The 27702-nt window shown below is 30.9% G+C and overlaps 1 protein-coding gene across 2 annotated transcripts; it reads right to left on the reverse strand.

The window, feature by feature from the left end:
• Nucleotides 1–39: 39 nt before the first annotated feature.
• Nucleotides 40–27702, reverse strand: LOC139490892 (exportin-4-like). Of its 2 annotated transcripts, XM_071278023.1 has the most exons (26): nt 27616–27702; nt 23971–24076; nt 23478–23619; nt 22814–22955; nt 22020–22136; nt 21522–21678; nt 21127–21236; nt 19785–19942; nt 18771–18945; nt 18065–18241; nt 17279–17418; nt 16912–17054; nt 16259–16439; nt 14654–14813; nt 13741–13791; nt 9527–9696; nt 8860–9034; nt 7885–8089; nt 6666–6754; nt 6092–6158; nt 5071–5193; nt 4175–4275; nt 2768–2898; nt 2059–2176; nt 1430–1522; nt 40–1042 (listed from the first exon to the last, which is right to left on the reverse strand). In XM_071278023.1, the coding sequence occupies exons 1-26, from the start codon at nt 27664–27666 to the stop codon at nt 845–847; spliced, it is 3480 nt and encodes a 1159-aa protein (XP_071134124.1). In that variant the 5' UTR covers nt 27667–27702; the 3' UTR covers nt 40–844. The 2 variants fall into 2 exon arrangements, with proteins under 2 accessions (XP_071134124.1, XP_071134126.1); XM_071278025.1 differs by lacking the exon at nt 13741–13791.

Below are 27702 nucleotides of genomic sequence, written 5' to 3' on the forward strand. Positions count from 1 at the left end.
AATGGCCTTTGGCGAGGAGAGCTAATAGGCAAGCCAAACTGATTTTTGTAGTATCTTTTATTTCATAGTGCATAAATCAAAATATTACTACTAATTTGATAAAATTAATAGCATACAACAAATAACAATAATGTATAAAGTCAACAATTCTTTGCACATGTTATATATAAATAAAAAAGAAATGAAGACTCAAATTGCTGTACAAAATGGTTTTAAAACAAAATATAATTCCAGCATAAAAGCTTAAACTGCTTGAAAAGAATCAATACATGCCTGTTTTTCAAGCACTTCAAAAATTTAATGGCAATGAATAACTTGCAATTTAAAACGGCAATACTAGACAGCTAAGGACATATCATTCTTTTTTATTGCTAGCAATGAGTTTTATTGTATTTAATCATGAAAACAGCAGTATTTAATCTATAGTGAAAAAAACTAACATCTTCAGTGTTGGGAAGAATTATTACTTTGTGTGCATAAATGTCATATATATCTTCATTGTGACATATGAAATATGTGTGAAATTACTTTTGTATTTCTTTCTGGCAAGCAGGATCAATGATGAACCTGGTGACTTTATTTTACAGATACAAAGTCTAGAAATGCAATTATGACTTCATCAAACATTCTCCAAGACACTGACAATTGTGTTTAAGGACACATATCAGTAGAACTATTCTATCAAAGAATACAGTAAACAATCATTAAAAGCTTCTGATTTTTTATTCTGCTGTTACCATCCTCTTACATATAGTATAAGATATGTATAGTCTAATTCACCCACAGATACAGTTGTGCATTGATCATTAACTCCTAATGACTTTTGAGAAAGGGTTTGAAACCTTTACTTGACACATAAAAATCCTCGAACGTTGATCATGAATTCATTAAAACTTTCCATGAATTTGATTCTACTTTCTCTGTTAACTGTCATATTCAAAGTGGGAGGAGTCAGTTTGTTAAAGGCCTCTAACATGCGTTGTTTGTATGCTGGTTCCGTCTGACCTTCTAACAACTGATTTACATACTGTCTGTATTCATTCTGAAAAATAAAAATAAAACAATGTATACATTTAATATTACTCCTGTCTGTCTCTACGGTCGTGCGTTCAGTACATCCCAAAATTGGTTTGCCTTCTCTAATTTTAGTTTACCTCAACATAATGTTATGAAACTTATACACAATGTGTATTACCACAAAACACAGGTCAAAATTTAAATTTGGTGGCGTCACTTTAACCCTTTTAGAGTTATGCCCCTTTACAAATCGAAAAAAAAAAATGCTGAATTTTTCTTTTTCGTTCTCTAACTCAGATGAAGTACAAATTTGGGTAGCGTCAATCTTACTGTTCTTGAGTTATGACTCTTTATAATGTTAAATGCAAGCAGGGGCATCATTCTAAATGTATTTCAATTATAATATACCCACCTGATAACAACAAATTAAACAAAACAAACAAGAACTGGCAGAATCTAACAACTCCATGTTAAATGTTTCTATCAGTAACATGCTGAACACAAACTGAAAAATAATATATTAGAAATACAATAAAGATGAATGTATAAAATGTATAAAATGTATTCATAAATAAACAGGTTAATTTATAGAAGTTAGAAAACAAATCATCTCAATATACAGCCTTCACAAATCATTAATGACAGAATTAGACAATATCTTTTTTTATACATTTTTGCAATTTTTGATCGTTTCTTTTTATTTCATTGAAATCCTTTTTCAAACTCGGGACAATTAAGAGCTTGACAAATTGTTCAGGATACCTGTTTATTTTTGAAGACTATACATTAACCTCTAAATGTCTTTCGGTTGTGTTGCTGTGTTACTTTCTTAATGATGTATACCCCACATGTCCATTTATTTATATTTATAAAACTTTTTTCTTTTATAGTAAAATGTATTTTTACAAGTAAATTCTACTATTTAAAAAAAAATCAAATGATATTTCTACCAGATAGACCACATCTTGAGCAAATCTAAACATAACATTTGTTAATGAATTATATTGAAGCATTCATGTAGAACAATGATATTTTTCTTACCTTCATAAAAGGACAAATAGAATGGTACATCTTTGATCCCTGCAGATTATTTTGACATATATGCATGGTTAAAGATGACAGGATCTCCAGACATAAAGATGTGGTATCACTACCATATCTGTATAGGTTAAGGACTTATCCAAATAAAAAACAAAACAGTTTGTTAAACGATGATTTAGAGATTGCTATGTTTAGAAGGTCAGAACTCCCTTATGTAAGATGCTACCTGACGAAAGTCTGTCTGAGCAGTAAATGTTTCTTCCTACATGTATCTTGTTTACAAAATAACAGGAACTAAAGGTAGCATGGGTGTTAAAAGTTGTTATATTCTATTTGGTTATAATCTTAACATAGTATGGGTTAACAGGACTTGAAACACATACAAAGTAGTATTTTTAATACTTTGCAAAAATGAAGTTAAAACATGTCATTTCAAAGTTTCAACGAAATGTATGTTATATTGAACGTGCATTCCACCTAAATGTTATAGGGGTTAAAACAGGGTATACACATTGAGGTTGTCAGAAAAAAAGAAAAATGGATGAAGGATTTTCAAGGTAAAAAATCAAAAGATAGCTGTTATTAAAATTTCTCATAAAATAAAGAATTGAAATTATTGACATCTCAAGATGGCTTCCACAGAGTTCCATCTAAAAAGACAGAAATAATACAAGACAATATAACAAACTAATGTTTAACAAGAGGATACGATGACAATCCTAATTCTACTGATGATGTCAATGACTTGAGTAAATCGTCTGGTAAATGTACAAACTTTTCTGCATCACTCTCTGCTAGCAATGATACTAATTTAAAATACTGTGTACACAGGTTTGGAAACTGTAATGTAAGAAATACTATAGTATTAATGAATAATGAATGGGTGTTTTTATAATGGCCCTGTTATATGTCCAAGGTCTGTAATAATGGTCGAGGAAGTCTGTAATGGCCCGAGGCAACGCCGAGGGCCATTGCAGACACCCGAAGCCATTATTACTGACCAAGGCCATATAACAGGGCCATTATAAAAACACCCATTTCTTAATACATTTATTAACCAACTGAACAAAAGTGTATGTGTTGCTGCCAACTTGATGTACCCTCTTACTCTTTTAATGACAGTTTAGTTTGAAAAAAAAATATTTGTACTTCACCATGATAAAGCTTTTAAATATACCAAATATCCAAGATATTAAGTTGAAAGAAGTTATGTGTTGAAAAACAGGATGACCAGTGATCCCTTTAAAAATATATGTTTTTTTAATGTTGGTTGCTGGTTAATAGATAAAATAAAATACAAAAAGGTATTATACTCTTTACAACTTAATTTTATTAACTTTATTAAAAACCCTAACTGGGCATTAATACAGGGCCATTACAGAAAAAAACAGGGCCATTACAGAAATAAAACAGGGCCATTACAGAAAATATGTAATTTTTAATAAACAGTAATTTTTGGCTATAATGTACTTAGTTGGTTAATAAAATGTAATAAGTTTTGTTATTCTAAGTATCATACAAGAATATTCAATACAATAACATAAACATCCAAATTAAGTTTACTAGATGCAGATTTGTCTTTACTGTCTCTTCAGTGATACTTGAGGCCAAACCCAAAACATGAAAGACCTAATGAAACCAAAAGGGACCTAAAGTAAAAATCAGGACAAGGAATCAGAAATTTTACATCTTTTGAAAAACATATATTAATTCATCTGGTTGAAATTTTTATTATCTTGTTTCCAAGTCTATGTACCTGCTTTATCTAGAATGAAACAAGAATGTGTCCATAGTACATGGAATCCCCAATCACACTACAATATTTTCTATGTTCAGTGGACCGTGAAATTGGGGTCAAAACTCTAATTTAACATTAAAATTAGAAAGATCATTTCATAGGGAGCATGTTCAAGTTTCAAGTTGATAGGACTTCACCTTCATAAAAAACTACCATAACTAAAACTTTAACCTGAAGAGGGACAGATGGACATACGAATAAATGAATGGACACACAGTCCAGAAAATATAATGCCCATAAATAGGGCATAAAATAAACATTGACAACTTGTTTTATGCATTCAATATAAAATAGACTTAAACTCAATTCCTTTCTAACCTTTAAGAGATCAGCATTCATCAATGGAATGATAGTATGTAGACCATATAATGCTACATCAGCAGCTTTCACATGGCCTCCTTCTGGGTTTATGTTCTCATCTGTAAATGGAAACATACAGTGACACTTTTATAAAACAACTGTTGTAAATCATTTTTAAAATAATTTACTGTGGATTCATTTTTTTAGTGGGTACCAACTTAGATGGAATGAGGAAAACTTGCATTTTCGTGGATATCAAATTTCATGGTTTTGGCACAGTCTGTATACATTCCTATAGTAGATTTGTAATTTCGTTGAACATTTTAAATTGTGGTTCCCTTGTTCCCATGAAAATTGGTATCCAATGAATATTCATGAATCCACAGTATTCACTTTGTAAAATTGAAAAGTCCTATATCTTATTGACAATACATTTGTGTAGTCACCAATAAATTTCTTGGTGTTTTCTATATTTACAGTATTGGTATATAAAACAAGATTGTACAGTATTACTATAAATATATCACTGTTTGATTGATGATGTTTAACATCACTTTCAGCACTTTTGTGCTATACCAAAGTGATCAGTTTTTCATGTTCTTATTGGTGGGTGAAGCCAAGATGCCCCAACAGAACAACTACTTTGGTTGAAAAACTGACAATCATAGTCAATTATGATTGAGAGTTGAGAGCACCTACATCAGCATTGACAGACTAGTGATACAGTAGTTAGACTACTCAGCCACAGAGGCCCTACCATATATATATATATATTTAATAATCTGTGAATAATACAACAGATCATCCTTTTAAATGTCCTTTCTAGTAATGACTACAAATCATGAGTTATGAATGACAATTAAATAATCATGTCTACTATTCTAAATTTTTATATTGCTATAAACTATACATACTATCTTCTCCAAAATCAATAAAATCCTTGGACAAGAGATTAGTGAGTAATTCCATAACAATGAGTATATCATTATATTTATCTTCCTGGTCTTCGTCATATCTATTGCTCAGCACATGTTTACCTGGAAATAAAAACAACCATTCATTCAAATCCTTAATATATATCTTTGTTAACCCTTTAAAATTTTCCAAATTGATATTAAATTCATAAGCTTGGTTATTTTTCATAGAAAAATAACAAATTTACTTATTTAGAAATAAAAGCTACCAGACAGACATGTACATCTTACAATCATTCCACATACCGAATAGGGTAGACCTATTGCTTATAGTATTTGAAAAACAGACAAAACACAACAACATAAAATTGACCAAAGAAACACACAAATGAGGTCAAGGACAGATGAAACCTGCCAGAATGACATGAACCCATTACAATTATTCCATACACAAAAGTGATATTAGTTTTAGGTGTTATAGGTGACTTACTGCTTATAATATTTGAGAAATGAACCTAATCATGTAAGTTGAACCTTGATCTGACACTGATCCATGAAATGAGGTTTAGGTCAGATGAACTCTGTCCAACAGACTTGTAAAGGTTGCAGGCAACCAATGTAACAAATAAATTTATTCTATTACTCATTCACATGACAAAAAAATCTTCTTTTTTTTTCAAGCAGTCGCTGAACCATGGAAATGAGGTTAAGGACAATGAACATACGATTGATGAAAACTTTATATTATAAGGTATTTGCATACAAGATATGAAGCATCCAAGTCTTCTACCTTCTGAAAAATAAAGTTTTACACACATAGTTTACGCTACCACCCCAGATAGTAATTTTGTCTCGCATACTGCGACTGGTCACAGGATAGACAAAAAAATCTTAAAGTAAAATATGTTCAATCAACCATTACAAATGCTGTATAATGTATGTATATAAATAAGTAATGTTCAAGTTATAGGTGTAGGCACTTTTCACAAAATAAAATGCTTGAAGGAAGTAAGATAAATACCTTTAATATTATTGGAATAGGTTTCTATCACAGATAAACTTAGCTCATATAACTTCCTTGACTTGGCCTGAAAAAAGTTAATAGTTAAAAATCTTAAAATGACCAGAGATTTTAAGAAAGACATATTTGCTATAGGATACAAAAAAGTTAAAGGATTGTTTGGATGATTAATATTGCACTTTCAAAAAAAATTAAAAAAAAAATTTCAATAAGTTTCTATTTAAGAAATAATTCATGGAAGCCATAGATTTGTTGAACATTTACACATGGCCTGGGCTTGACATTCAAATTTTATCCTGAGTGTTTGCTGTCTCTGTGTTTTCAATTCATAGGTTTCGTTCTGAACAGGGTAAATGGAAGTTGACACATAAATTCAACCAGGGATATCGGTTACTTACAAATTTCTGGTTGAACTATAACTATAAACTATATATCAGTAAATATAAATATAAAATTTTGTGAATATCACCTAATTTCTAAAATTCTACATGCATTACAGACCATTATCACTCATGGTTTTCCGGCTGATTACAATTTAGGAGAAGGTGGTAGGTTATTGTGATATAATACTAACCTCTCCCAAGAAACATAACTGTTTCTGTATAACTTCAGAATACAGTTCTAACACTAATGGCACTACATCTTCATAATTATGATATATATCTGTAAAATAAATGTAACATAGACACCATTATTTACTCATACATATACCTTTTTAAATTTAAACATAAGTGTCATCTCTGAAAGGGAATGATAAAGAAGTTGGGATATTTTCTAATTTTTTAAATCTATTCTTACCAATGCTGAAACTGTGGAACCAATTTTCCTAGATTAAGGATAAAAAAATAATCATGGCTATTTGCTTTCATAGTCTTGCTAAAGTCTGCAAACAAGCATATAGAAATTTTGTACTTCAGTGAATTTTAAATACTCAAAAATTGATATCACGAATAATAATGAATCCACAGTTACAGATATGTCTGACAGAATGTCATGTAGCAATGAATGTCACAAATTAAAGTCATAAGAAACCTCAAATTAAAAAAAAAATGCATATGGTTTTTTTTTCTGAAGAAATTTTTAAAATTTATTCATATTTAGAAGATGTTTACTTTATTCTAATTGCTTCCTTCCAGGAAGCAATTCCCCCGTCCTATTTTCCATATGCAAAGTGACCTCAGTGTGACCCATCTTGTAAAATCCGGTGATCACAATACGCATGGATGTCCTTAAAATAAACTATTATCTGAATTTACATGTTGAACACTTGCTCAATTTCCATGCTTGTTTGTTGATTTTTTGTTGATTGTTGACAAACAGGTGACAATCGTTAAACTTTGGCTTTAAAACACGAACTTTAATTACCTGCCATATTTTAACAAGAACACTGACCGATTGAAAAAAAAATTGACGATTATACGAAATTTATGCGAAAAAAATAATAAATTCATGCACAGAAGACTAAGTTTATGATGTTTGTATGCATTGGTTCAAGAATTGGAAGAACATTATTTTTCACCAGTCACTCGTTTCTTATGACTTTAATGCAAGCCAAATAAAAAAAAATCTTCAAGACAATTGTTACAGAAACCACATTTGTCTGTTATAGGTATATATTTGAGATGAAAAACTAACCAGTTTAAAATGAATCTGAGATGTCTTTGGTTTTTTTTTAGGTGATTAGGCTTACAGCTCCCTGAAGTTGTTATGTTAAGCAAAATATTCTTAAGTAAAAAAATATTCTACATTAAATCACCATTTGCAAAATTTTTTCAGAAAAACTATAATCTTACCTAAAATTTTAACACATTCTTGTAATAATGGATGTAGGAAATCAAATATTCTATTGAGGTTATCTACCCTTGTTCCCAATGCTACACCACGTACAGATTCTAATAAGTCTATCACTTGTGTTTTGACTCCTCCTGTACAGTACAGTTTTGAAAAGTTTTCTTGACATACTATTTTATAAAATCTGTCATGTAATGATCCCAATATCTGAAATATATATATAACATAACACAAAGCATATGTTTCAAATATCAAGCAACATACTATAATTTTACTGTCAGAGTATAAGTATGCATCAGAAATTCTAACAGCATAACATCAAATACCTTTCCTGTTTTGTACTGGACTAACAAGCTGAGCCAGATTTTTTATGTGCTAGCTTAAAAAATAGTCGACAGAAGAGAGTTTACCTATCTGGATACATTTTTTTCTGACTCTGAGCCAATCAATTTTTGTTGTGCTCATGGTTGACGAAGTACTGTGACTTATAGTTGTTAACCCATGCGTCATTTGGTCTCTTGTGAAGAGTTATCCCATTGGCAATCACACCACATCTTTTTTTTTTAAATTAACAACACATCTTAGCAGAGAAGCCGCAAATAAAAGTCTTTTCAAAGACTCAAGTTGAACTCACAACCTCTGGCACACAAGGAGAGGTTGATATAACGAGAACATTGAGTTGGTTCCCTAATATATAAAATTTTATCTTGTTTTGATTAACTGTTTGATTGATTGATAGTTGGTGGGTGCACTTGGTTAACCACACTTTAAGTAGTGGGAGAAGCTAGAGCGCCCATAGAGAACCACCAAGATTCTGGAGGAAAACTGAGTTTGAACACACCTGCCACATTTAGTGTTCAAACTCACAACCTCAGTGTTGAGATGCTAGTGTAGTTGAACTACTTATACCACTTGTTCGTCATATCTTGTTTTTTACATTACTTTTAACCTTTTTTGTCATCAATTTTATAACTTACACAATTCCAATATTGTTCTTTCCATGTTTCATCTTTGACCCCAGATCCAGCCAATACTAAAGCTCTTAACAAACATCTACGGCTATGAGATGGAAGACAGTTGTAAGGAGGCTGATGATTGGCTTCTTCTTTAGCTAATGTCCATAGATGCTCACACTTTGTTACATATTCAGCTCTGTAAAATAAACAGGAGTATATAATAACAAGCATCTCTTTTCAATTCAGAACCTTTAACAAATATATCAATTATTTAACTCAACTTGACACAAATTTCACACAAACAAAAATTGAAATTAAAATACTGGTAACTGAAAATTCAATTAACATAGTTCAATTTTTATTTTTCATAACTTGATGGTTACTTTTCTTTACAGTTATTTATCTTGTTCTTAATGTGAAGTTTAAAATATTTTTTTTTGCAAATTGGAACTTTGGAGTATTAAACCAATTTTTTTGTCTTAATGTAAGAAAGTGTTTTGATATCAATACACCTTATCACTATTCCTAGTTGACGCAAGAATCTGTCCCACTTAAACTCTTGACGTCATACAACAATCACTTTTCCATTATGCATCAAAATTTTATGTGAACCTGTGTGATGTCCAGTAATGGCCGACAAATAGCGATAAGGTGTATTACCCTTCTCTGCTTTACACAATAGACTTACTTTGATTTGTTTTCCACTAGAGAAACAAGCAGGTCAAGGGAATCCTTTAAAACATTGTCTTCTGATGTCCAGGCATTTAAATTACACATAATGCAATTAAATAGAAATGATATCACCCACTGGGCACCATCAGCATCACGACCAAAGGAAGACAGCAGGGCATGACTGACCTAAAAATAGATATTTAATTTACTTATAGCAATCTTACTTTTTTGGAAAGGTTATAAAACACTCTTCTGGACACATAGCACATTAAATATGATAATGTTCTTCAATTGAACAAGCACAGATTAAACCTGGAATTAGGAATACAGATTATATCATGTGCAACAATAGTTGAACATATTTTTTATGAAAGAGAAATTCACAGGTATTGCAATAAGATCAATATTATTATTATGAATATAAGACAGCGTTTCATTATGGCAAAAGTTATTGACCATCAATATATTACAAAATTACAAAACAGCTATTATTCTAACATTGTACTAAGATGAGTACACTTGTGGTTTGATTTGATTTGTGTTGCTTTATTAGTTGCTGATGTATAAAAAGACATGAAACAGAATGTGTCTACATGCTTGTAACTTTTATTATTTTCACAGTATTAGTTTCCTTGTCTGTAATGCTATTATCTAAATTATCACCTCTTTTGTGGCTCTATTCTGTTGTTTCATTTCTTTATAATTGACATAAGTCACACATCTAATATTCATTATATATATTATCATTGTTTCATTCAAAGCAACATTAATATTTTAAGCTATAAACAACAGTCACAGAACTGGTACATTTTTACAGACATGCATGTATTCATATATCAAAACACTATCAACAGTAACAATGTTTCATATTTAAAATACATGTACTTTGAACAGTACCAATACTTGAAACTTCGCCAAAAAATCAAAAATTGATATTGTGTTCATTCTGTATAAAAATGCTCAAATTCATAGATATTAAAGTTTTATCCGCTAGATAAGAGATCACCATCAATTTTAAATTTAGAGTATCAGTTCTCTGCGTTCGGCCATTTTGTCTTCTTTCCCGATTAATAACAACGATATGTCTATAAACCACAAAGGAACAAAACTACAGTAACCGATGTAGTCGTAATTGCGTGTCAATATCTTGTCAATCGTACGGTTGTTTTATCCTGGGAACAGTAAACTAATATATATGTTCCTGTTTTATCCAACTAACTAACTTGATACGGAAAATATTCTTATTTTTTTCAAATTACCATGGTCTGTTATTTTTAAACTGTTAATATTGGAATTAGTGAAAAAGTCAAAGTTGAAATCATAAATAAGTGTTCCGTGAAAATTGTTTTTGAAAATCTAATTTGTTCATAATTCTTTAAAGTAATAAACTTTATTCAAATAAATTCTGATCTTCCCTCATCTGATCACCAGCATGGCTAAAGGTATTACTCCCAAAGGTATTGTGAGGGGTGTGAGGTGACACGTCCAGGTATTCAAGCTATTTCCTGTCGGGCTAGCAAGTTCATGCATCGTTTCACTTCTGTAGGTATTGATCAGTGCACACGGCCGATAACTTATAACTTTCCATTTTGAACTATCAGGTGTATAATATACATCTCTGTCTTGCGTGTCCGAAAGTGATATAATATACTAGTCATTACTTAACTCATACGCTTGTTTATAAATAACATTTCTGGTGTAAAGAATATTATTTATTAAAATATCAATAATACAAAAAAAAAGATTTGAAGAAATAAAAATCAACAAATTCGATAGACTATTGTATACCAAAAGAAGAAGAAAAAGAAGAAGAAGAAGAGAATCAATTTGATTTAAATACAGGTCGATATATAACTTGCTTTGGTTCATCGAAGTTATGAACATAGTAAAACCACAAATTTATATATCAATTAGATTGTTCTCGAATAAAGGAAGAAATTCGTCATCATCACAATTGTTCCGACATTCATGTAATATATATGCAACTGGACGTACACTAATAATCCCCAAGGGATGTGAATATTTTCTAGGAAAACTATTGAGTATTAAAGTTTCAAATCAATTTTGGGATTTATTTTCTTTCTTGATATTCAATGACAGCAATTTAAAGAATAAACTGCTTGTCCGCTTTAGGGGTATTCTTGCCAGTTGAACAGACTTATAATTACATTCAAAAGTAAGGAAAGATGACATTTAATTCGTTGTCTTTTGTTTTTAAACATCGTTGGTCAAATAGCTAAAGTATTATACGTTGTGAGACGAAGACTATTTTAATAAGGACGTTCCCGATTATTGGAATAAAGTTGGTTGACGTTTTTCACACTTGAAAAGAATATCTATTCGTAATTTTTCGATTCCATTCCAAGGAAGATCTTTAAATTTCCTGTCTTTTTTTGGTGAGAACATTAATTCCTAAATAGGTAAATAAAGATCGCTTTGGATGGACAGTAATTTATATAATTGCAATTGTTAATGATCTGTTTGAAATATTAAAGGTTGCGGATTCTAATTTTAAAAAGTACAATTTTTAGTTCATACACTCGTATTTAGAAGGATATTTTTATTTATAAATTTATTGAATTAAAATAATTTAGTATTTTATCGTTACAAAAGTAATCAGAAGTCATAATTCATTTAAAAGTGAGCTTATGCAAAATAAACAATAGCTATCAAGTTATTGTGCGACCTTATTACTCCTGTAAATTAATTTTAATTCTTTTTCTTACATTTCTGTGTCTAAAACTATAACTGACTCCCGTATATTATTCATACGAAATGTTGTTCACACCTGAAATGGTGAACAGTGACGCCTAGATGTCACTGAATGAAGATCAAAAGATTAGAATTACCTAATGCGAATCTTTTAATTACCTTGAGTTTAACTACGCATTCAACATTCACTAAGTGTCACAAATTAATACACATTTTATTTCCACAGTACACGCAAGTGAAAATGTTTGCTGGAATGAAGCAAAAAGTTAAGAATACAAACATGTATTTTTTAATAAACTATCGATCATGTCAGTTTCATATGTTTGTTTAAAGTATTTGTAGAAAAAAATAATAAAAATGTTCTATTGTATTATTTACTTTAATTACTAAAATTTGTATCAAAAAATCCACACATAAATCCTACACTCTAATTTTAAAAGTTGCATGGCTATCACTTACTTTTCGTTGGTTAATAGCTACACCAAAAGTCGTCGATGCGCTTTAAATAGCGTTATTAGATGGTTAACGAACAAGACTTAAATGATATTAATTTCACTCCCGGCATGCAAAAAGACTTAAACTACGTCACATAAGTCAGTAAGTTTGAAGAAATAAAATTAATAATTCCCAATTTTCTTCTTTATTACTTTTCATATCAAAATAAAACTTGGTGAATATGTTTTTTATGGTATTATGAACATAATTAGATGAAAAGTGAAAAATCGCGAATTATCCCTTTAATAAGAAGTTTGTATATATATATATATATATAATTACACATGATTACTGGATGTAGTTTGATTGTCACATGTTCACTGTGACAAATATGCATGATTCATTCATGGTGATTGCATGCTTATCATGTCTGGCACATTTACTAATGTATTTATGAAATTATACAATGTGCTAATGATACAAAAATTCCAATAGTCCATACCCTAAAATGTTCACACGTGAACACAAATTCTAAGAAATATTTAAATATTGGGTATTGAGAGTATAAGAAATGATCTTGCAAAATCATTTTTTTAATTTAATCAGGATGTAGTTGTATTCAGGAAAGTTTGGCTTCAATTTTCATATATTTATCTACTTTTATCTTTGGTTTTGATTGTTATAAAGACAGAGCAGTAATCATTCATCAAAAAAATTGTCAAAAGATAACTAGTCTTGCTATTTTTCATCCTGTCTGAGCATTTGCAGTTATTACTTGATATGTCAGGTATCATAAAGATAGTATTTATTTTGATATTATTCACTTGTCACACTATACCATACATTTTAATAGTATTCATCTCTATGTTGCATAAAATATCATCAATTTTCAGTAAAACCAACAAGAATACACTGTAGGAGAGGTACTTACAAGGCAGATAGTTAGACAACAGCTTGCTCTTCAAAATTTGCCAGCTAAGGGTATGATTCAGAACTTTTTGTGCAAGTTATAATGTGATTCACTTCAACCAACCATGTTAAGATTTGCATGCAAGGAATCCAACAAATTACATGCCGTCTTACCCACTGCTCATGACTATCTGACATTGATTTACTTGTTAAATTAGAGGGTACCTGGTATTTAATTAAAGATAAACTGTATATAATATGCTATCAAATCATTCAGATTGCTTTCCGTTCAGTTTTAAGTAGAAAAACTTCCTGTCAAACACAAAAATTACACTCTAAAAGTAAAGAGAAAATGAAAGACAAAAGTAAAGAGAAAATGAAAGACAAAGGCCCAAGTATTGACAGTAGTAGATAGATTAAAGGAAAATATAATAATACCCCCGGTAATACTTTTGAACAGCTGACTTGATAAGATTGAATAATTCTTCAACCTTAATCTTCCTATAGTAATTTAATAATTCAAATGTTGGCGTGTATTTCTTTGAGATCTTAGATGAAATAGAAAAGAAAAAAACTCTCCTTAAATAAATTCAGGGAATATTTCTGCAAGAGGCTTAACATTTTATTCTTATGTCATTTCCTCTTTTTACTTTTTTTTACCATCCATCTGAGTGATGATCTGACTAAGAACATTTAGATGCTGTGCAGGATGTTAAAACCCTTTCCTCCATTGAATTTTTTTTTTACATACTTGATTCGCATAAGGATTTTTCAATAAAATGCTAAAAATATGCTTTAAAGTATTAATGCATTGCGAAAAACAAATATTTCATCAAATAAATTAAAGTCAGATATTCCTGCGATTGTCCTTTTCATATTGGATACAAATTTTATTAAGTCTACTGCAGACATTTTGTAGTCAAAGCGTTTCAACTGAGGTACTACAAAGGCGTCAAAAGGCGTCATTTTGGAGTAAAGGGGATGGCGTCAAAAGGCGTCACTATTGAGGAAAGGGTTACAAAGCTTTTATAGTAATCTGTATGAATACTTATTACTTTTGTAGAATCTAAGTTCATATCATCCTTACATGTGCATAGTAATTTTCATCCGGCAGTAGATATGACCTTGACCATCGATGTAAGAACCACATGGTTGTACTGATTAGCTGTGGACTAATATATCCTGTCAGTTTGGCATCCACAGCTCGTCTTTCTACTTCACATAAACGGAATACACCCGACACTAACCTGGAAAGATTACGGTCAATATTTTCAAAACAATAAACATTGTTAACACAAAGAATGGCCATCTTTGATGAAATATATAAATCTGAATAAAACACCTAAATACCACTCACATACTGATCAAATGTTAGTTAAATTTACTGAAAAAACTTTATCAAACTTCAAATAAACAAATAAAAATAAAACTGTAACTAGTTTATTCAATCTTTAAAGACTATACACAACAACAAAAAATTACAACTGCTTTTGTATATATGTCAAAATCTCTAATCAACGTCTATTCCACAAATCCATGTCCAATCGGATGTAACAATTTCAAATCAAAGTCTTATTTTTTTACCATCTGATCGATGTTCAATATGATTAAATCATTGTTTCCACTTTAATAGATATAAGATACATGTGGTATGAGTGACAATGAGAAAACTCTTCATCCAAGTTACAATTTGTAAAAGTAAACCATTATAGTATGGGTCTTCAACACAGAGCTTTGTCTGACACCGGACAGCAAGCTATGTTGATTTATTTTTTATGAAGTGATTGTTAAATTTTGTATAATGCTGCCTAAATGACAAGTAGTATTTTATTCATATTTCTATACATTACAAATTCTAATGATTTCATTGACCAATGAAAAGTAGCGACAAAGAAACAAAATGTTGTCCCAAAGATTCAACTAAAACAAAATAACAAGCATGAGTAAATGACAACACAGACAAAAAATTTCATAGACATTAACATTTTGTGTGGACAACTTGGATCCACTCAATATACTTAGTCTAAATTTCTTTGATTTTTATATGAATAAGAACTACAAATAAGTCATATTGACTTATTTGTAGTTCTTACTTTGCTGTACATTATTGCAGTTTACAGTTTATCTTTATCTATAATAATATTGAAGATATTCGACAAAAAACTGCAAAATTTTCTTAAAATTACGAATTCAGGGGTTGCAACCCAACAACTGGTTGCCTGATTGGTTTGAAAATTTCAGTGCAGATAGACCTTGACCTATCATACAATTTTACATCATTAGATTTGCTCTAAATGCTTTAGTTTTAGATATATGAGGCAAAAACTGCATTTTACCCCTATGTTCTAGTCTTAGCCATGTCGGCCATCTTGGTTTGTGGGCAGGGTCATCATACACATTTTTCAAACTCGTACCCTAAAAATAATTGTGTCCATGTTTGGTGAAATTTTTCTTAGCAGTTTCAGAAGATTTTTGAATATTACAAAAATTTACAAAAAAATGTTAAAAATTGACTATAAAGAGCAATAACTCCTTCTTTTAATAAAAGTATAAAAAATTTTTTTTTTATAAATTTTGATAAATATTTTTTTTTCATTTGTTAGACATTTTTTAAAAGGCCCTTAAAATCATTTGTCAATTCAATTGTTTTTCTATTATGAAGTAAAATTGGACAATGAGTTGATAAACTTACCTAACTACACCATCTGTATGTTGTTCTGCTCCAGGTATGGAATCTATCCTTTCATTAGGAGATGACAGAACTTTGAGCGTTGTATCTATGTTCACATCTTTTGAAGTTGAGATAGTATACTCCATAATATCTGGAGGAATCATGGGAGTTTCTCCTTCAGATTCTATTGTTAGTACATTAGCTGTAAAAGAAATAATGAAACCTTGATACTATTTGAAGATGATCATCCTTGTAATGAAGATCAGACATTTTCTATGTATCTAAAGCAGAAGGTTCTATTTAGTTTTCTAGCCATAATATGTTCTAGGCTTAGTATGTGTCAGTGTATAAGATTTAACAATGATATAAACATGATGAAAAACTGGCATTCTATGCAGAAATCATTTTTTTTATGGTTTTGTTGGTATATCAATAAAATAAATTCCATAAAATGATATTAAACACAAATAGATGAAATAATTTGTAAGTGCTATAATCCAACTATATGGATGTATGACTATTTGATATATGTGAAACTTCAAAAGTGTGTTGGTTCTGGCGAGATACACGGCCCTAAGGAGGTCAAAGACTATTTTCTTAACTATTTGATATGTTGGAAAGACTATTGAATTTTCAAGAATAAACTTTCATGTAGATTGGTAAAAGAGACATACTAGCAACAAGAATAATCCAATGAAGATCTTCATATAAAACTGTAAGATAAGATGTATCCATAGATACATCATGGCCTTCAGCAGCAAATTGTTGTAATCTTTGTAATTGGCCATGTAATCGTGAAATTCTATCTTCTAAAATCCTGTAATAAAATAAGGTTTGTCATTATATATGTTAACAGGTAAACAGGAAATTTTATTTTACACAACTTATATATTCTGTTATAATGACATGTTTGTTTATTGCTGTTGCTATACAATAAAAAAATATATATTTCTGACAATATGTTAAAGTGGCTTATAAATACCATCTATTATCTTGTTAAATCGTAAGTTTTGGTATGGTACCAATTAATAAGTGACTTACTTCGATAGTAATGGTATACTGTGGTATGGTACCATTCTAGCCAAGGTACCAATACAACACAACACATCACCAAATCTTTCTCTGTCGTCCTCTTCAATCTCATCCACATCACTATCCTCCAGGGCAGCATCCATTCCATCCTGTAATCACAGATATTAAAAAGATAATTGATGATTCTTCAAACGAGCTATTATCTCATTCAAGGGGTGTTGGTGTTTGGTGTTTTAATGCCACTTTTAAGCCCCATCTTTGGGCTATTTCGTGGCGACTAGTTTTATTTGGTGGAGGAAGCCAGAGTGCCAGGAGAAAACCACTGATATTTGATAGGAAAACTGACAATCCTAGTCAATTAAGATTGGAGTCAAATACACACACACGAGAGGGGTTCAACTTCACAACCTCAGAGTTGACTGGCTAGTGATTTCAGATGAGTTGTTGCAAACAAACATCACTGAGTTTGAATGACCAATAGTAATATGTTTATTGCTATTTTCCTAGGAAATGTCAATGACATAAGTTTAGGGTATTGTACATTCTCCTTTCACTCAAATAACATGATATAAAAATCTATCACAACAAAAGTTCAAAGAAAACTTTTAGAAAACAGCAATACATAATGTTGGGTCCTCTTATACCTATCTCACAATAATTCACAAACATGGATTTTTTTATCAAAATTTGCCTTTTCTTTGTCTTGATTTTTATAATGGCATTACCCTATTAATTTTAGGTATCTTTCGCCTTTTTTAACTCTAGATTTGTCTTAAATCATGTACTGGTACGTACCTGAGTCCTAGTGCCCTCTGGACCACTGATATGACACTGTATATATGTGTTAAACACTTCTATAGCCTTGGGTTTCAGAGAATCAACACTTATATCCTTCATTTTGTTGACTAACTCCATCCAAGATTCCAGCATGTATTCATAAGCTTCCATATAAACAGTGTCATCCTTGTGTAACTAAAAAATAAAATATAATTTTGTTCCAATGATTATTTTAAATATACTGTTGTAAGTATTTCTTCGTGTAGATGGAAGAAAATTTCAAACACAATAAAATAGAAAACTTGCTGTATTTTATGTGGAATCAAAATGCTAATCAATGTTGGAGACTAAGCAAAAACTTTAAATAGAATACCATCATTAATGCCTGATTCTTTGAGTTGTGGTAAGTTTTTCAGTATTTTGTGTGTTTTGTTACATGTAATATAAACTTGTGTATCATTTCAATTTCATATACTGTGAATTTTTTTTTTTGTTGGCCACCAATTTTCATGAAGTTTATAGATATGGTGAACAAGGAATTCAACTGTTCAACTAAGTGCAAATATCTATGAAAATATATGTTTTCCACATTATACAGAACACTTTTAACCAACATATCATCTTCCTGTATTTGAAGATTAAAACAAATCTGAATTGAAAACTTCTACTTTAAATAGACATATAAAATCTATAAATGGTATCAAAAAGTGCTATTTAAACTTACTGCCTCCTCCATTGTAGCCGATCTTCCCATTGTACAGGTCTGGTGTGTAAGATTGTGTAGAAAACTTTCCATCATTTCAGATGGTATACTCATAAAGGTTGCAGCAGAGAAAGTATTGACCACATTCTTAAATGTGTTGGCTATACCTAGGTTCTCAAAATCCTGTAGTTCAATACTGAAATACAACAATACACATGAATAACAATTATTCTGTTCAATTTATTCACAACTTGAATAGACTCATGACCATTAAATCTTAACACAGTATTGTTGACAATTGTATGTTGAATTTCTAAGATGTCTTATGTTCATTGGTGTTTTTGGACTATTTTCTCATTGCTCTTTACCAAATACATGTATCTACCTCTATAACGAATATTCATTCATTTCTGTTTCATTTTGATTTAGGTAGTTATTTTTTTAAAACCTTTTATGAAAGGTAAGGACCAATTTTGGCCTCAATTTTGGCCTCAAATTTCAGGTTTATCTAAAGAAAGATTTGGAACATTTTTTAAACACTTACGTGTCTATTACAATTGATTCAATTAGTTTATGGGAAAGATTTTAACTGATTAAGTCATTAAAAACGCTATGATTCAAGCTTAAATATGAAAAATCTATCAAATATGCAAAAAATCGTCACTTTTCAGATTGTTTTTGTCAAAAATGCGTGTTCATCCTCAACCTTTATTTTTGTTTTGTATCATCATCAAATACAACTAACATTTCAATATTTTGAATGAACACAAATGCGGCCACATTCATTTAAGATGGAAACCGTCTAAAATTTAACTAAAATGCTAAAACTGTGAAGATTTCAGTTATTTAGCATGACTTAATGATGTTAGTACCTGATATATGTGCATTGTATTGTCAAACACAGCCCATATTTATGAAGCAGAAGAATTCTTCTTTCCAATAAATAGCTAAAAGATTACATTTTCACATTTTGGTAATACTGCTATTTTTTTGGGCCAAAAAGGGGTCTTACCAAAGCTACTCCTTTAATCTTACCTGGCTAACATTGGGAGAAATGCTCCAAGAAGAAAAGCCAAATACTGGCACTTAGATTTGTCATCAGGAAATACTGGTCCATTCAGTGAAGCTAACTGAGATATACATTGTAAACAATGATTGGCCATATCTGAATTGTAACGGACTCTCTTATATATCTGAAACAAAAGTTTAAATTTCATTGATAATTTGGTGAACATCAAGTCTTGAAATCAGAGTGCCTTTTAAAAATTTATCACTTAGTAGTAAACATCACTGAATTTATAATTCCAGTTCCAAACATCTGAATATACAAATTATCTTTTCATTAGACCACAATGTACTTTTGTCAAAAGTAAGAGAATTACTTTAAAATTCAGAAATATCTAAATCATTAATAGACTTAAAGTCATAAGAAACGAGTGACTGGTGAAAAATAATGTTTATCCAATTCTTGAACCAATGCATGTATATATCAAAAACTTAGTACTCTGTGCACGATTTTATCATTTTACGCAAATATATCGTATAATCGTCAATTTTTTTTTCTATCTGTCTGTTATGATTTAACAAATATGGCTACTCATTAAATGCCGTGTTTTGAAGCCGAAGTTTACCGATTGTCACCTTATAGTAAATAATCAACAAAAAGCATGGGCATTTAGCACGTGTTTAACATATACAATCAGGTGATTGTTAATTTTAATGACAGATTCATGCGTATTGCTATCACCGGATTTTCACGAGGAGGGTCACGCTTAGGTCACTATGCATACGGAAAATATGTCGGCGAATTGCTTCCTGGCAGCAAGCAATTAAAATTAAGTAAACTTCTTCTAAATGTGGACAAATTAAAGAATTTTCCTCAGAAAAAAGTATATGTACATAAGTTGTATAATGAAAACTATCCATTTAGTTTTAAAAAACATGCATATTTTTTTTCTTATTTGAGGTTTCATATGACTTTAATTAATTTTACTCCTCAGGATTTATGCAATGTAAAATCCATAGAAATTTCATAGGCATGCTAGTATTTCATTTTTTTACTAACAGAACAATGTTATCCAATTATAGAATATAATACTAAAACAAGACTATTTACCAATGTACCCAGTAAAATTTTTGGTGGTTTAATAACAAACTGTTTCATTTTTTACTAACAGAACAATGTTATCCAATTATAGAATACTAAAACAAGACTATTTACCAATGTACCCAGTAAAATTTTTGGTTGTTTAATAACAAACTGTCTTAAAAGATATTTAACCTAGACACACAATCGTTATATTTATCTAGAAAGAAATAGTTGAGAAATGTTATTATTAGCGAATCAGATTACATTTGGATATAAAAATGTACTAACCTTAAAGAACAATTCTACAACAGATTTATCCAACAGAGTATCCCTCCAATTCTCATTGGGTTTCAGAGGTACATTCTGGTTCATTTCAAAAGAACCAATATGCCTTCGGACTATTGAAATTCAGTTAAAGAAATTAAAGTTCAGACATGTCTACATCATTACATATGTAAAAATTAATTAGAAAATTCCTTCATCTATGAAAATATAGAACGCCATGGCTCTGCTAACAAAAATAATGTCACAACAATTTTGAACAGATTGAAAAATGGACATTTTCCTATTACCAGTACCCTTTAGACTTAACCATTGTAGTGTTTGGCATATTTTTGCGAAAGAATGTAAGCAATATCACAAATACACATATCTACTGTTCCTTTCATCAAATCAAAGGATACAGACTTTGGGAGTGAATTCCCAACACAATACATGTTCTGATATCGACAATAGTCTGTTTAGTACTGCAGTTGCCTCCCTTGTTATTGGTTCTGGTTGTCTCTCAAGTTCATTCATGACTTGTAAAGCAAACTGGAATACTCTTTTTAAGTCCTTCTCCTGAAATTAAGTAGAATTATTTATTTTTCACAACTAATATTCTTAAATGAAATTTTATTAACGTTACTTTGAGTAAATATGTAGATATTTCTTTAAATTGAAGTAAAAAATATACTGATGATATCCGACACAAAAAACATAATTTGGAGGCATAATGAATTAAGATCACAGGTCTGTTGTACTGTGTTGTATTTTGGTCATTTCCTGTTATCCCTTACTATGTCTTTTTTTTTTGTCATTTTAAATATTGCAAAACATAAAAATGTTGCTCATTAAAAAAATATAAACTGAAACGGAAGCATATTATTGGTAGGATTTCATATACCGGTAATTATTATTACCTCAAAGGCTCTTTTGCACTTGGCATGAAATTCCCATGTGAAACCCACACTACTGGTCCTACTGGAACTAGAGTACTCATTTAGTAGAGCTGTCAGCATAGAACAGGCAACTAGTTGCTGAAAACAAATCATATTTATTTAGAAATTGATATGTTGAAATCAAATAACTTTACAATAAAATCACAGTTATAAAAAAAAATCATACTTCAAGACAGCTTATTTACTTCAGTAGAATCATGTGCAAAATACATGTACAAATAAATGACTGATCCTGGAATTATATCAGTTTTGCTTTCCATCAGGTTTTAGTTTTTTCAAAAGAAACAACAATTTGATAAAGTTAATATTTGTTATTTTGGTTTAATTAAATGAATCATATCCACTATGTTAAAGCTTTGAACAACAAGTCACTGAATAAATTTACACATTGTCACCTGAACAATATTGGTAAATGACTCTTATAAAAGTATCATTACCATTAACCACCAGGTTAGTGACCTTAAATCATCTGGTTCATTATAGTAACATTACCCCTAGTCACCAAAGTGGTGGCCTCTAACCACAGGACTCACCATGGTAACATTACCATAGTAAAAAAAAGTGACCTCTAGTCACATGACTCACAATAGTAACATTACCACAAACTAACTGATTGGTGACCTTCAGTCACATGACTCACCATATGCATGGTTATATGACCTCTAGTGACCAGATCGGTAACCTTTAGACACATAACTCACTATGGTAACATTACCCATAACACCAGAGTGGTGACCTCAAGTCACATTACTCACCATAGTAACATTACCACTAGCCACTAGATTAGTGACATCTTGGAAGAGACTGTCGCAGCTAGCTCCTTTAATATCTATAGTTCCTCTCTTTAGTATAACAGCCACTGTCTGTAAAATCTGTTCTCTAGCATAACTTTGTAATCTGTAATCAAATGCTATTCATTAATACTTGGTTTCTACATTCTTTTGACATTCGATATAAACTTGGACACTTTATAATCAAATGAGACTGTTCTTCAATGATATATTAATTTAAAAACATTATATTATGCTCATAATGACATTGTAATGCAAAAATGCAGTTACAACAAAATATTTTAGACTTTTTGCTTTAATTTCTTACTTTGTAACGTTGTTCATAAAGATTAATTGCCTTGAGCTGCTGCTGTAATGATGCTCCTTGATTTTATACATATCATTTTTAAAGTTTATGTGTCATGATTTAGTTATAAATGTGTTAGATAAGGTTTTACAAAAAATTCTGAAATAAATATGTAGTGTAAACTTGGATGATGCTTATAATTTTCTGTTATATTGCAATTAAAACCAGTTAACATATTATTCATTTAAATGTTAGTGTCATTTTGACTATGTAACCCAGGAGTTAAATTTTGTGTATGAAAAAAACAGAACTTTCTGCAAAAAGATCTTTCATAAGACTTACAAAATATGCTGTGTAATAAAATGTAACAGAAATGAACGAAGAGCCTCAATATCAGTAGCTTCCAGTAAAGCCCATTCTCTTATCACACTCTCCTTTATTGTTGTTGCTGCTTGGAACAGGACATAGTCACATTTACTGTTTTCTATAAAACAAATTACAGAATATTAACAAAACACAACTTGAGATTCAGATATTGATTCTCCATAGCACTCTGTCTATGCAAAATAGTTGGAAGAGGACATAATCCGATTAACAAAACATTAGTGCATTCAGATATCTAAACTTTGTATTACTCTTGTTCAAAAAAATCAGAGAGAGTTTTAATAAATGCCATTGTAAAAAATGTCAGATTGAAATATGTTTGTTTGTATGTATAGACAGTCAAGTCAATAACACTTTAAGACACATGCTTTATCAGTTGTATATGCAGACAGACAGCAATTGAAACTAGAAATTTGGATTGCATCTGTACATATCTTATAACATGACTTACCTAAAATATACTTGCATATATTGTATGGCAACTTAGTTTTCCTGAATTCCAGTATTACATGCTCTGCTGCAATTCTCTGTTCTGGTGTTACAATATTTGGTGCTGCCTTAAAAATAAATCATGTCTGTAATTAATATAGATTCCATATCAAAATATCAAATTACAAATATACCAAGAAATTTGTTTTGCACGCACACATATAAATATTACAGTTTTTATCGAAAGGAATTATAGGTTTGAACGTTGTTTTCAATTTAGACTTGTTTATATTTTTTGTTAGAACTTGTATTATATTTGCCTTCAGGTTTATATGATTTGTTCATCACATTTCGACTCTTTCAAAATTCAAAAATCTATCCTAAATTGAGGTAAATTTTATGGCCTTTCAAATATTGTTTCAATTCCTAACATCACTGAAGACATTAATTATCAAAATCAGGATATGCTGTACAAATGTTGGCACCTCATGTTTGCTGTATACCATCTTTCCTGTCTTTTCTTAAAGTTTATAGTTTTCTGTTTGCCAGTAGATCAAACTTACAGGAATAAAGAGATAAATGAAAAATGATCAAATCAAGGCCAGATTTATATAGATCTAGCCCATATTCAGGGAGCAGCTCACTTCAGTTGTTCTCTGTTCTACTAACTAAAAGCATTAATTTAAATTGTACAAATTTTAATAACAAATTTGATATTTTCATTGCACTTTAATTACATTTTGTTTAAATTGGGGTAAGCATTTTGTAAATAGTCCAGGTATGTGAATAGTACATGTATGTAATCATTGGATGTCAATGGAATATTGTATACCAAAAGAAGAAGAAAAAAAGGAAGAAGAGAAGCAACAAAGCAGTGCATCCATTTTTGGATGGACAATAATCCACTTGTTCATTTGGAATGAGCTCAGACATCCCAAGGTCCCAGCTTGTCTGGCAAAAAAACCAGTTGGAAATCAGAATAGTCTAGGACTACATGTAGGTATGGGCAAATCTGCAATGCATATGTAGCGGGGTTGCTTCTCCTTCTTAGTACAGGTCAGTGTTCCAGCTAGGATTTGAAAATAGAGGGGCGCGTTTTCAAAAAGGGCACTTTAGCGCGTTCTCACTGAAAAAAAAATCAAAAACTTAATATTACCACATAAAGACATATTTCTTGATGCATGGTGGGTCTAAGATGAATTTGCAACGCGATGCGCTGCGTTGTTTTGTAGAATTATTTTTATTACACTTGTGAAATGAATTGTGCATGTCAGTTTAAAAACTTCACATAAATCTGCAATACAGTCAGGAACAATACTTAACATTTTCTCTGAAGGCCAGCCTGGATTCAAAAGTTTTTACAAGGGCCCTGTAGAATTTTTTTAGGCCTTACCAGGTTTGTTTTTACTGCAGGCACATACATATAGTCTTGAATGTTCTTATATAAAAGCCAAAAATATATGTTTGAAATACCTTATACATGTAGCTTGTTTCTTATTATGATGGAAATAATAAAGGAATTAAATAAACATGAGTTTTTCAGAATTAAAATCCATTTAACCATGTATTTTCAGACTGGTGAACTTTATATATATTTGTAATATTTATATTGAAAAAAAAACAACAAAAAAACAGCCCCCCTTTCCATACCCCTAGATGTAAATTAATTTAAAAAAAAAAGTATTATCAGTTTCACCCCAAGAAATTATTATAATTTTTCATGAATAAATCTTAGAAGTTGTAATCAAAATGATTTCCAAAATGAAATTCCTACTGTCTATAAATAACAATGAAATGTAACTGTTTCCTGTTAATAAGGGGTTTCCCGAATTTTCCCGCCAAAAAGCACATGGCTTTGAACAATTGTAAACAAAGCATTCAATTTGTGATCATGGATTACAGTTTTAATTAATTTAATTTGGATATAGATATTCAACTTAAGGTACAGTCAAGCAATGTTTTTACTTTCTTCTGGATTAAAACTAGTTTGAAAGATCAGTTTCAAAAATAAAAACATCAAAACAAAAACGATCTGAATTGTGAATATTCAGTGACCCATAAATTTTTTGAACTCTGCTACGGAGGTCAAAGTTACATCATGTTTCATGCAGTTTGCGTGTTGACCTATTGGAATGATTCTTTTTAAATGACATAATAAATAACAAATACAATAGAAATTAACACCGTTCACATTTATTTTATAAATTATATTTTGCATCGTCAGGTGTTAAAATAATCAATTTATTTAACTTCGATGTTTGGTGCTTCAGGGTAAAGGGATTAGACAGGGTCGTAAATCTCACCTGATTAAGTAATTGACTCTAATCAAATAGGTGATTATAATCAGGTAACAAGTGTCAACAATTTTAATCTGTTGTCTTAATGAAGTGTGTGTATAAAGAACTCAACAAAATGGCGACGATATGAGGAAAAAAGATCGTTTTTTAAACTTTTTTTCAAAAGGGCACAGAGGGGCGCAGGGGCGCTTAAAAAAGGCAGAGGGGCGCAAAATTTCGGGGGCGGGGCGCGGCGCCCCTCCATTTCATGCTAGCTGGAACACTGCAGGTAAAACATATAAAGCCAGTCTTAATCAACTGAGCTAGGGAATTGATCCTTTGGCTCAGTGGGTTAACGCAATGACTGTCACGCAGGTGACCGGGGTTCGAATCCCATTGGTGACGATATAAATTTGTAGAGAAGATACATGCTCTCCGGTTACATTTGGCGCCCGACTAAAAAATCCACAATGGTTATCTGGAGTATAGCCAGGGTTTGTGTTGTTAAGAGTCATATAAAGATATGATGACTCTTGTGGTTAGGGGAATAGTGTAGCAAGGTTGCTTCCCCTCCTTAGTACAGGTAGAACATATATTCATATAAAGCCAGTCTTAATCAACTGAGCTAGGGAATCGATCCTTTGGCTCAGTGGGTTAATGCACTGACTGTCACACAGGCGACTGGGGTGCGAATCCCGTTGGTGACGATATAAATTTGTTGAGAAGATACATGCTCTCCAGTTACATTTGGAGCCCTACTAAAAAATCCACGAAGGTTATCTGGAGTATAGCCAGGGTTTGTGTTGTTAAGAGTCATATATAAAGATATGATGACTCTTGTGGTTAGCGGAATAGTGTAGCAAGGTTGCTTCCCCTCCTTAGTACAGGTAGAACATATAAAGCCAGTCTTAATCAACTGAGCTAGGGTATCGATCCTTTGGCTCAGTTGGTTAACGCACTGACTGTCACGCAGGCGAGTGGGGGTCAAATCCCGGTGGTGACGATATAAATTTGTAGAGAAGATACATGCTCTCCGGTTACAAATATAATATACATGTAGCTTTTTTTTGCGGAATTAATATGATAATCATTCAAATTTAGGGGCTTTTTTTTCAATCTTCAATAAAAATAATTCAATCTTCGCAAAACCTTTAGACACTACAATCTAGAAAATAAGCCTTCCATAAAAAAAATATTTGGTTCCATATATTTGACACAATTTCATGAATTTGTCAGTTTTCTATGTTCGTGAAAGTTTACGGCCCTAAACTGGAGGCATTTTTACTGGCTTGGACCGTAGGGCTTTGCAGTAAAACGAGAAGATTGATATATGATACCATTTTGAATATATTGTTAAAATTTTAAGAGGAAATATTCCTCAGTAAGAGTACCAAAACAATTTGACTAGCATGTTCCAATTCTTGAGTGATTTTTTCCGCCATGCTGAAACGGAAACGGAATTAACAACATAATATTTT

Source organism: Mytilus edulis, chromosome 10 (genome assembly GCF_963676685.1).
Source record: "Mytilus edulis chromosome 10, xbMytEdul2.2, whole genome shotgun sequence".
Lineage (NCBI taxonomy): Eukaryota > Metazoa > Mollusca > Bivalvia > Mytilida > Mytilidae > Mytilus > Mytilus edulis.